General features: G+C 47.1%; 1 protein-coding gene across 3 annotated transcripts in view; it reads right to left on the bottom strand.

The window, feature by feature from the left end:
* Window positions 1–12552, bottom strand: part of LOC138765378 (dual specificity testis-specific protein kinase 1-like) — a 147711-nt gene that overhangs the window by 87551 nt on the left and 47608 nt on the right. For 2 of the 3 annotated variants that reach the window (XM_069942422.1, XM_069942436.1), the window contains one exon: window positions 5161–5282. In XM_069942422.1, the coding sequence (XP_069798523.1) occupies window positions 5161–5282 (122 nt within the window). Of the gene's footprint in view, window positions 1–5160; window positions 5283–12256; window positions 12329–12552 lie in introns of those variants that run through there. The other variant, XM_069942429.1, reaches the window with a different exon arrangement.

The raw sequence follows: 12552 nt of genomic DNA, 5'->3' as shown, positions 1-12552 counted from the left end.
TAGCCTCAGCTCTATCTACCCGACTGTTCCCCACATCCCTTAATTCCCCTGCTCTCCAAAAATCTATCGAACTCCGTCTTAAATATATTCAATGAGGCAGCTTCTACTGCTTCCTTGGACAGAGAATTCTGCAGATTCGCTACTCTCTGGGAGAAGCAGTTCCTCCTCATCTCTGTCCTAAATATGCACCCCCGAATCTTGAGGCCACGTCCCCTGGGTCTAGTCTCACCTCGTATTAGAAGCATCTTTCCTGTCTCTACCGTTATCTCGCCCCTATCATGATTTTTCACATTTCTATAAGATCATTCATTTGAGGGCGGCACAGTTAGCGCAGAGGTTCGAGTCCCAGTTTGTCTGTAAGGAGTTTGTACTTTCTACCTGTGTCTGCGTGGGTTTTCCCCGGGGTCTCCGGTTCCCACCCACCGTTCAAAACGTTTCAGGGGTTGTAGGCCAATCGGGTGTAATTGGGTGGCACAGGCCGTGGGCCGAAATGGCCTGTTACCATGCTGTTAGTCTAAATTTTTTTTTAATTAAAACATTTAGATGGGGACCGACCCAGTCCAAGAAATCAGGTTCTGTGAAGTTGTAGAGTTAAAGAGGAAAGTCTGCAGATGCTCGGGTCGAGTGCAATGCACAAACGTACTGGAGAAACTAGGGCCACACAACATTCACAGAAAGTAAATTTTTAGACATAGAGCACGGTAACAGGCCATTTAGGCCCATGAGCCTGTACTGCCCAATTTACACCCAATTGACCTAAGCCCCGGTAGGTTTCGAACAGTGGGAGGAAACCGGAGCCCAAGAGGAAATCCCATGCAGACACGGGGAGAACCCTTGATCTGATCGCTGGTGCTGTTAAGGCATTGCCCCCAACCAGCGCCTCAGGCCTGAGCCCTTCGACAGTTATGAGCAGAACAAGGCAGGCAGCTGAATAACAGGCAGGTGCTGCAGCAAGGACCTTGCGGTGGCCAACACTCCGTTCCCACACCGACAGGTCTGTCCGCGGCCTCATGCACTGCCAAACCGCAAACTGGAGGAACACCACCCCTGAAGGTAGGCGAGATGCAAACCAGAAGGCATGGGTTAGGGGTGAAAGGGGAAAGGTTTAAGGGGATCGTCTTCACGCAATGTGGAATAAGCTGCCAGCTGAGGTGGTGAATGCAGGCTCAATTTTAACATTAAATACAAATTTAAATAGGTACATGGATGGGAAAGGTATGGAGGGTTATGGACTGGGTGCAAGTCAGAGGGATCTGGGCAGAAAAATAGTTTGGCACAGACTAGAAGGGCCAAAGGGCCTGTTTGTGTGCTGTAATCTTCTACGGTTCTATATTTGGACTGGGCACTCTCCAACCATTAACACTGGCTTCTCCAATTTCCATTAACCCTTTCCCTATCCCTATGTCTCCCTTCCTACAGTTCACCACCCCAATCCCTTCCCTCTCCATATCAAAGAACTACCCCCTCCTCCTATCACTTCTCAGCTTGTTTTCTCTTTTACCCTCCCATCCGTATCCCCCTGTGATCTCTTATCTGTTGGCCAGTGGCCCTCCCCCTGCCCCTTCCTTCCTCCCTCCTCTCCTCTCCTCACCTTCTTATTCAGATGCCTGCCTGCTTTCACCCACACCTTGACGAAGGGCCTAGGCCCGAAACGTCGGTGATCCTTTATTGCGTGACCTGCTGAGTTTCTCCGGCATGTTTGTGTGACGTTGTGGAGTCCGGCGGTTGCAAGACGGAAGGTGAGGGTGTTGTTTCTCAAGCTTGTGATCGTGGTCTCACAGGTGGTGACAGACCGAGAAGGCAGAGTGGGAAGGGAAGTGGGGAATTCGAGGGGCAGGCCACAGGGAGCTGAACCCTAAACCAATCTGCCTTTGATTCCTTCAATGTGGAGGGGACCATGCCGTGAACCCATAAAAAAAATGGCGGTGCTGTCAGAACTGCTGTAACAGCAGAACTGCCGCTGGTGTGGACCGAGGAGAGCAGGGAGTGAGGACTCAGCGCTGCCCCAAAGGGTTCAATTGCCCCCAGTCCTAATGCAGGGGGCTCCAAACAGGGTTTAAAGGAGCCGTTCGTACTTGTGAGTAAAATCCTACAACCACGGAAGTCTGTGCCCAAGATGGCGGCGGCTGTGCTCAGCCACGAGGGATTGCAGGCTCCGGGGGAGCAGTGGGCCAGCGCGAGGCACCAGAAATGGGGAGAACCAATACTCCTGCCCCCTCACCACCACTGCCATTGAGAAGGAAAAACAGAGGAGATGGCCCTAAAGGGAAGGTGACCACGGCAGCGGACCAGCAGGCAGCTCAGCGGCTGAGGGACCCATACAGGCTACGGGCGACTTGTGGTTGGGGGACCCGCATGGTATGCTGGAGAGTGGCTTCCGGGAACAAGATTTTGGAACCTGGATTCGAGAGGGAACTGAAGGCAAGAAGGGCTCCTAAAAGGCCTCAGGCACTGAAGGCTTCCTGATTGGGTCGGGGGGGGTCTGGATCAGGAGCTCGGGTTGTCGATGGATCGAACAGGAGTCTGTGCAGCTGCAGAGGGCTTGAGGTGAATCCACGGACACTCAGCGACTCTGAAGTGACTCTCCTTTGCTTCTCGTTCTCTCGTACTGTAGGGGGGGGGCGTTAGGCGACACTAATGCCAACTCCTTGCATTACGGCAGGCAGAATGCAATTTTGTGTAATATTACATGTTCTGTAATATTACATGACAATAGAGGAATCTTGAATTATTGCCAGGTGTTCTGCGCTCCTTCTGTTCTTCAGTATGGGTTGACTTGCCTGAATAGTACACAGAACTTTACAAGTAGCAATAAACAATTAATTCAACATGGAACACGATTATTGGATAGTTTGCAACCTCTTAAAGGTTTGGGATTAGATAAGTTTCAGCTTGCTTTTGTATATTTAGCTTTATCCGTAGTGAAAAAATGTATTGCTAGTACGTGGAAAGATATAAATATGATTGATATTAATAGATGGCATAATGAGATGAAATATTGTTTAATAATGGAAAAAATTACGTATGTTTTGCATGATAATTATAATTTTTTTAATTAATAAGTGGCTGTTATACTCAGAATATTTACATTTCAATTTATATTGATTAGATTTTAAGATGTATATTTAACTTTTTTTAATATTCTTTCTTTTTTCTTTTTCTATGGCTCTCCTTAAGAGAGTTGGCTGAAAGGGGGGGGGGGGGGGTTCTTTTCTCTTTTTCTATATATATTAAAAAAAATGTTCATGTTCATGTTTAATTGTTGTATATTGTTTGTTTTTTGAACGAATAAATAAAGTTTAAAAAAAAACATGGAACATGAAAGGATGGATGGGGTTGTGACCAACATTCAGTCTGGGCAGAAGAGAGGGAGGAGCAGAATTCTCCACACATGGGCCTATTGTACCACCACATTCACGGAGAGTTTCTTCCCGCCGTTATCAAACTCCTGAATGTCAGAATCACAATTTATTGTCATGAATAAGTCACAAAATTCAGTGCAAACATTCATAGAAACCACCTTACAAAGATAAATCATAATCGTGCACGAAAAGTGAGGCCGTGTCTCTGGTTCACTGATCATTCAGGAATCAGATGGCAGAGGGGAAGAAGCTGTCCTTGTGCCACTGAGTGTTCGTCTTCAGGCTCCTGGACCTTTTTCCCATTGGTAGCAGAGTGAAGAGACCATGGCCTGGGTGGGGGGGGGCGGGGGTGGTCCTTGAAGATAGAGGCTCCTTTCCTAAGTCACCGCCTCATGTTGATGTCCTCGATGGAGTGAAGACTGGTGCCTGTGATGTTGCAGGCCAAGTTAACAACCCTCTGCCGTTTTTGCTCTTGTCCTAAGCGTTGAGACCTCTGTACTAGACAGTGATACAACCAGCCAGAATGCTCTCCATGGTCCACCTGCAGAAGTTTACGAGAGTCTTAGGTGACATTACAGAATCTCCTCAGACACTTGACAAAGTGTTGCCGCTGGCGAGGCTTCTGTGTGATTACATCAACGTGGAGGCTCCAGGACAGATCCTCGGAGATGTTGACACCCAGGAATTTGAAGTTCTTGATCCTCTCCACTGCTGAGCCCTGGATGAGGACTGGTTCACATTCTCCTGACTTCCTCCTGAAGTACACAATCATACACTTGGTTTTGCTAACATTGAGCACAAAGTTGTTGGTGTGGCCCCACTCAGTGAGAAGATCAATCTCCAGCCTGTACACTTCCACTTTGCTCCTTCCTCATGACCCTTACAATATTAGTATTATATTGTTTTTGCTCTACATCATTGAAGCATAGAACACTACAGCACAGAAACAGGACCTTCAGCCCTTCTAGTCTGGGCTGAACTGTTATTCTGGCTAGTTCTATCGATATGCACCCAGCCTATATCCCACCAACATATTTATCCAAATTTTTTGTAAATGTCATAATCAAGCCTCCTCGTATTCCCTTTACCAATTTCACCTTTCACTCTCAGCCCATGTCCTCTAGTTTGCATTTCAGCCAACCTCAGTGGAAAAAGCCCACCTCTGTCTATACCCCTCATAATTTTGTACACCTCTATCAAAACTCACCTCATTCTCCAACGCTCCAGGGAATAATCAAGTTTCAAGGATCACATGTTCATCCTTTACCCATAATTCAACTGCTCTCTCCCTGTAACTCTGCCCTTCTGAACTGCATCTTGCTGTACTATGAATGAGATGTCCAACTAGTCTGCTTGCAAAACGACTTCTTCCACTGCAGCTTGGAACAGCACTGTGGCCTGTCAGACCTATTTCTGTGCTGTACAGCTCCAAGGCATATCAGAAACAGAAGAAGGTTAACCAAGAAGGGATAGGAAGAAATTGGGCACGTAGCCAATGAGGTCTCCACCAACCAGAAGTGCAGAGAGAGCAGGGTGCATGACACCCCCTCCGTAACCAAGACACTATCCCCAGTTGGCATGAAAGCATTCTTCCTGCACTGGCGCCTGAGCTCCCAATTCTGGGAGGGGGGGGAGGGGGGGTGTTCCAGACTGTAGCCCACCCCTTGCTATTCATGAGTGACGCCTAACTTGTCGTTGGTCGCCCTAGTCTGTGGATCATGGGGAGGGTGGGGGAGAGGAGGATTCAGAAGGGAAGATGAGGCAGGAAAGAGGGGAGAAAAGGCAGCATGAGCCTTACCTCAGGATATTCGGGTGAGAGAGACGGTTCATCAGCTGCACCTCGCGGAGCATGTTGGCGCGGTTGCTCGGCAACTTGTTCATCTTGAGGACCATCACTTGACCGGACATCCGATGTCGAACCTATTGAGAGAGGCAGACGGTTAATGGAAACCATGATCCAGGACTCCAAAACTTGAGGAGGAACAAGGAGGGCCTACTTCTCTCAGGGAGCAGAGAATCTGTGGAATTCTCTGCCTGTGGAAGCTGTGAAGGCTGCCTCATTCTTTGGGTAGTAAGCCCGATGTCTAGCATCTCTGGGCTCAAGAACAATTTCTGTCCAACAGTTATCGGGATCTTGAATTTCCCCTTGTTACACCAATCAAGGGGAGGTTCAAGAGCCTGATAGCTGTCCTTCAGAGAGGGAGTAGAGAAGATTTACCAGGATGTCGCCTGGATTGGAGAATGTGTCTCATGAGGCGAGGTTTGAGGCTTTTCTCTTTAGAGCGGAGATGAAAGATATCCAAAACAAATCAGAAATTCTCATTTATCCGGAATATTTTTACAGTGGAACTGACTGGGAACCTCGGGCAGCAGCAGACCTCAGGCTCCCGGCACAACCAGGGCCTCGGTGGGGAGGCGTCGGTGATTGGCGGTAGCCAGCGTTTTCTTTTTTGGTGAGAATTAAACATTATTTTAACGCTTAAAAAGCCTTCCCTTGTCTGTCTGTTGTTTAAAGACTGTTACAAGTGATTTGCTGTTGCTACTGGGCTGTTTTTAAAAAAGCAACCGGTTCTCCAAAAAAAACCATTTATCTGAAATGGGCCCGGTCCCGACCATTATGGATAATCGGAGTTGTACTGTATACATTTTATTTTTGCAGCCCGGTAACAGGCACTTATGGTCCACGAGCCTGTGCCGCCCAAATACCCCAATTAACCTACTAACCCCATATGTTTCTGGGATGTGGGAGGAAACTGGAGCACCCGGAGGAATCCCACGAAGACACAGGGAGGACGTACACACTCCTTAAAGCCAGCGAGGGATTCGAACCCATGTCACTGGCGCTGTAATAGTGCTCTGCTAACCATAACTCCAGTTGGCTGCCTTTTATTTAAATTCAAAGTACGGTAAAACCTCTGTTATCCGGAATTCAAGTAACCGGCAAACAAAAATCAAGGAAAAGAAATGTTAAAAATTAAAATAAATAAAAATTTAAATAAAAGTTTAAAATTGTAAAAGTAAATGTTCTCTGAAGTAACACATGAACCTTCCGTGAAGATGGGAGCCAATATTCAGCCAGCGGAAGGCCTTGGTCGGGCATTGCTCATAGCAGCTGTTTGAATAAAGTTGTATTTGAATAAAACGGCGTCACCCAGGATGAAGAGCTGGTTGATGCCACTCACCATGGGGATGACTCTCTTAAAGTGTCTCCTTTTTCCTACTTAGTCAGAGTCTTTATTAATATATTAGCAAGTTAAACTTGGGGGAGGGAGGGTTAATGATCTAGAATGTTGTTGTTCGATTTTTAGGCAGCTCCGTGGAGGGGGGAGGAACCTGCAGATGGAGCGAAGGTTAAATGTTTTCAAAGAATGTGATTGAAAAATGAGGTAAAATGCTTTAAGGTTTATATATTCATGCAAGTGAAGTTTGTTCAGTGTAAGTACGGTAAAATACTTTTGTCTTTTAAGCTGTTTATTCTTAATGCAGGTGCTTTAGTGAAGCATTGTAAGAGTGAGTCACAGGCAAGCGGAAAACGCGCTTATCCGGCACCGAGATGCCGGATACCAGGGTTTTTACTGTACTCGTTCTGCAATTAAGAATTACGGTACATATGTGCATTGAACAATGTGCACGGCAATAAACCCGTTATCATTCAAGGCACCGATAGTTTCTTTTCAAGAGTAGGGGAATGAAGGGTGATAGGGAACAGGTGGAGCTGAGACCACGACCAGTTCACTGATGGGCCAGATGGCCGACTCCTGCTCCCATCTCTTGGCCCTACCGAAGACACAATCTGCTGGAGGAAGGCAGCGGGGATGTTGGATAATTTCCAATCCTTCACGGAGGTCCCCAACAACAAGAAATGTTGAAGGATGTCCAAACAAAAGGTTTTGGCTGAAAACACTCCCAATGACGCTGCTTGACCCACTGAGTTCCTCCAGGAGTGGTTTAATCCTCTGCGCCATTCCTGACTATGCACCACAACGAGCAGGAGGACAAAGGAAAGGTCACGTCACACACATTCTAGTGACCCCAGCTATGCCCCACTGTCGAGGAGAGTTCAGAGCAGGAGAAGGGGATCTGGTGGGTGCAGTGGGTGGGGAAGGGACTGCTCTTCGGGTTTTGCTCATGTTTGAGGTCCGCGCTCCTGATTTTTGGAGAGTGGGGGAGGATAGGTTCGCTCGGAGAATTCCCTGGTCGGTTTTCCTCCTGGGTCTGTCCGAGGTGGCTATCCACAGGTCAGGGGGCGTTACCTCCGTGCCCTCACACTCCTGGGGAAGGAGCACAGTGTTTCCATAGGGCATTTCTGGGACTGGTGGGCATTTTTGGGACTGGTGGGCTCCAGAGACGCTCAAACATGTTCAGGGCTGATAAACCATACTGTGGCTTGAACCTGTTGTGACAGAGTATATAGAGTATATTTTGATGTTAGGGATGAAGTTGCTCCAATGAATGTTGAGGATGGAGCGGAGACAATGCTGGTGGAAGCGTTCTAGGAGCCGTAGGTGATGCCGGTAGAGGACCCATGATTCGGAGCCGAACAGGAGTGTGGGTATGACAACGGCTCTGTATAGCTAATCTTTGTGAAGTTTTTCAGTTGGTTGTTTTTCCAGACTCTTTTGTGTAGTCTTCCAAAGGCGCTATTTGCCTTGGCGAGTCTGTTGTCTATCTCGTTGTCGATCCTTGCATCCGATGAAATGGTGCAGCCGAGATAGGTAAACTGGTTGACCATTTTGAGTTTTGTGTGCCCGATGGAGATGTAGGGGGGCTGGTAGTCATGGTGGGGAGCTGGCTGATGGAGGACCTCAGTTTTCTTCAGGCTGACTTCCAGGACAAACATTATGGCAGTTTCAGCAAAACAGGACGTCAACCGCCAGTGGGCTGATATCGCCTCAAACCACGCATCTTGGCGCCTCACAGTTTGGCGGGCAGCAACCTCCTTTGAAGAAGACCGCAGAGCCCACCTCACTGACAAAAGGCAAAGGAGGAAAAACCCAACCCACCAATTTTCCCTTGCAACCGTGTCTGCCTGTCCCGCATCGGACTTGTCAGCCACAAACGAGCCTGCAGCTGACGTGGACATTACCCCTCCATATATCTTCATCCACGAAGCCAAGCCAAAGAAAAAGAAAGATATGTTTTTGGGAGATAAATTGGGAAAGGTTTGTTAGAATAGGTTACATACAAAATCACTTTAAAACAGATCTTATGCACCATGCGAGACATATCAGGGCCTCAAGCTTTTGCAAGAGCTTTGAAGAGTGCTCAAGATATTTCACTAATGTAAGCACAAAAGGCAACAGCTGAAAGAGCTTTTTGAGGCCTCATATTGTCTGGAAGGAGAGCTTGCTGTTGTAAGAGGGTCATGTGGTTTTGCAAGCAGAGAGAGTCAAACAGGCTTTCTCTCAGAGAGAGCGAGACAGAGATCACTTGTACAGTGTTACAGCCAGCAGAAGTAGTTGGGACTGGAACAGGACAAGCTAGCAAGCTTATGGAAAGTCCATTTGAAAAATGGCCTGGTCAAAGCCGTTGTGGTTCATGCAAGAGGAGAGGACTGGCTGTCTAATGTTTCACTTGGAATAAGCGAAACAAAAAAGAACTCTGTGATGACCTGAAAGAAAGGGGTTATCATCTGGAGAACCCTGAGGGGGCAAGTTTCATGATCAAGACACAGGAGTGGCTGATGGAAGTACATCAGTCGTGGATGTTCTGCAACAACAAATTTCTCTCTGAAAACTGACAAGAAGTTTCCTGAGTGGTAACCCTTTACCTTTCAAGGACCAAAGCCTGGTGAACTTCATAAACGTTAAATTCCGTGCACAGTCTAAGAATTGCCCACAACCAGTGAACTTGGAGGAGTGAGAAGTGAGATTGGACTGTGAACCAAAGAACTTTTCTGAACTTACACACACACATTACATACACGAGCACTTAGAATTAGAAGGGGGTTAAGTTAGGTTAGTTCAGTTAATAGTGATAAGTTAAAGCTTGATTCTATTTTCGTGTTTAAAGATAATTAAAAGCAACTTTTGCTTGAGTAACCATTGTCTCGGTGAATATCTATTGCTGATGGGTTTTGGGGTCCTCTGGGCTCGTAGCACTATATATATTCACAAGGGTGAGATCACACATCACCAGATTCAATGTCAGCTTCCTTCCTGCTGTCATCAGACTTGAATGAGTCTTAAAATAGTAAAATTATGTTGTGTTTCTCTGTACCAACTGATCTCCCTCTGTAACTCTGCACTTTTGGACTGTGCCCTACTTGTGCAATGTATGAGATGTCCTCGGGTCTCCTCCAAAACCTTCTCTTGGCATATGTGACTATTAACTTGACCTTGACCCTCCCCGGGATTTACCAAAGTCTCCTGTAATCAGGAATGGGGTGTTTTCCCCACCATCCAGGAATTTGGACACTAGAGAGAGAGAGAGGGTGGTGCAGAAACAGTCCTTTCATCTCACCGACTCCCTGCTAAACATCATTCACCCATCTACACAGAGCCCACATTTAATTCCACCCTTTTATTCACCCCACTCTCTCTTCCCTCGCACACGGGCAGTAATTAACCCAACAACCTGGGAGGGGAACTGGAGTAAACCCACGCGGTCGCAGGATTGACCGCACAAACTCCACACGGACAGCGCACGAGATCAGGAACAAACCCAGGTGGTTGAAGCTGGGAGACCACGGCTCTGCTCGCTGTGCCACCAAGGAAGGTGAAAGTCATGAGGCATAGGATCCGTGGAAACCTGGTTGCTTGGAATCGGAATTGGATTGTCCACAGAAGGCAGAGGGTGGTAGAGGATGGAACGTGTAGAACATTGCAGAGCACAGGCCCTTCGGCCCTTCTAGTACGTACCAAATGATTATTCTGCTGAGTCTCCCTGACCTGCACCCAGTCCAGAGCCCTTCATACCCCTCCCATCCATGTACCAGTCCAATTTCTTGTGAAAATTGAGCCCGCATTCACCACCTCAGCCGGCAGCTCATTCCACACTCCCACCGCTCTCCATGTGAGGAAGTTATGTGAGATGCGTACAAAATGTGAAGGGAGGGAAGTTCAGGGGAGACATCAGGGGTTCACACAGAGAGTTGTGGGTGCCTGGAATGGCCTTGCCGGGGATGGTGGTGGAGGCTGGAACATTAGGGGCACTTAAAAGACTCTTAGACAGGCACATAGAAAAATAGAGGATTATGGGGTAGTACCTTTTTAAGGAATATCTGGGTCGGCCCAAAATCGAGGGTCGAAGGGGCTATACGGTGCTGTAGTGTTCTATGTTCCCCCTAAACTTTTCCCCTTTCAGCCTTAACCCATGTCCTCTGGTTTGAATCTCACCCACCCTCAGTGGAAAAACCCTAGTTCCATTTACTCTGTCTATCCCATGCAGAGGGGTGACCTGTGCTCATTGTGATTCATATATCTTGAATACGGAGGATAATTAGCGGGGCAGTAAGTTAGCAGATGATACAAAGGTTTGCGTATAGTCTAGAAGAGGGGCGGCCAAGCTTTAAATTTTTTATTTAGACATACAGCATGGTAACCGGCCATTTTGGCCCACGAGTCCATACCAGAGGTGTAAGTTAATTGGGCGGCATGGACTTGTGGGCTGAAATGGCCGGTTACCATGCTGTATGTCTAAATTAAAAATTAAAAGGTTGCCCAGACCTTGTCTAGAAGGTCGTCGGCGATTACAACAGATACGGACAGGATGCAGAAGTCATGGAAGGAGTTCAGTCTGGATAAGTGTGCAGTGATGTGCTTTGGAAGGTTGAACTTGAAAGCAAAGTACAAGTTATTAGCAGGATTCTTAACGGTGATGAGGAACAGAGGGATCTTGGGGTCCAAGTCCATAGATCCCTGAAGTTTGCATGGAAGTTGATAGGGTGGTTAAGAAGTCGTTGCCCATCAGTAGTCAGGGGATTGAGTTCAAAAGCCTTGAGGTAATGTTGCAGCCCTATAAATCTCTGGTTCGACTACATTTAGAGTTTTGTATTCAGTTCTGGTCACCTCGTCACAGGAAGGACATAGAACAGGGGTTCTCAACCTTTTTCTTTCCACACCTTAAGTAATCCCTATGCCATCGGTGCTCTGTGATTAGTAAGGGATTGCTTCAGGTGGGATGTAGGTGGGAAGGGAAGGTTGAGAGTCACTGCTCTAGACCCAATTGTTACTGAAATATTCTGCGTGAGAAAAATTGTCATTGGCCCATTTCCTTTGGAGTTCTGAAACCGTGCACATAACGAGTCAATGAGGGACGATTAAAACAATGGTTTTCAACCTTTATCTTTCCACCCACATCCCACTTTAAGCAAATCCCTGACTAATCACAGAGCACCGATGGCATAGGGATTACTTAAAGTGGGATGTGAGTGGAAAGATAAAGGTAGAGAACCCCACTGACATAGAAGTTTTGGAAGAGGGTGCAGAGGAGATTTACCAAGATGTTGCCTGGATTGGAGAAAGTGTCTTATGAAGCAAATGGAACAGAGCTTGAGTCTTTTTTCTATTTGGAGACGTGACTTAATAAAGGTGTATTGGATTTTGAGACAGGGTGGAACACCAGCACCTTTTCTCCTGGGAGGTACTGGTCAATACCAAGGAACATATGTACAAAGTGAGTGGAGGCAAGTTTGGGGGAGACTTCAGAGAGGTCAGTTTCATTTTTACATAGAGAGTGGTGTGTTCGAAGAATACATTGCCAAGAGTGGGGGGTGGAGCCTGATACAGTAGGAACATTTTAAAAACTTAGGTAGGCACATGGATATTGGAAAAAAATGGAGATTGATGGGTGTAAGAGAATGATCATGAGGTAGGTTTCCATGGGTTGGCACAACATTGTGGGCCGAAGGGCCAGTACCAAGTTCTATGCTAGTCTCGTCTGTGGGAGCTTACTGTGCACAGATCAGTCGCCATCTTTCCAATAGTAAGTCAATTAAGAATCCTCCTCTGGCTAGAAAATGCTGTGAGGTTTCTCCAGCTTCCGACAGTTTTCTATAGAGAACGTCCACTTCCCTTTTTTTCCACCCATTCCGGAAGCTGCTGCGTTCCTTGCAGGCATGAGTCATCTAGTAACCCTCTCATCTCTGGCCAAACATGCATGCACAACTCCCACACAAGTTCCATCAACCAGCCCGAGACTGCCAAGGAGCAGAAATTAGATGGCACCATTTCTTTCGCCCCTCATTGCA

The sequence above is a fragment of the Narcine bancroftii genome, chromosome 1, assembly GCF_036971445.1.
Source record: "Narcine bancroftii isolate sNarBan1 chromosome 1, sNarBan1.hap1, whole genome shotgun sequence".
Lineage (NCBI taxonomy): Eukaryota > Metazoa > Chordata > Chondrichthyes > Torpediniformes > Narcinidae > Narcine > Narcine bancroftii.
The sequence above is the reverse complement of the archived record's forward strand: the minus strand, read 5'-3'. Positions and strand labels throughout refer to the sequence as shown.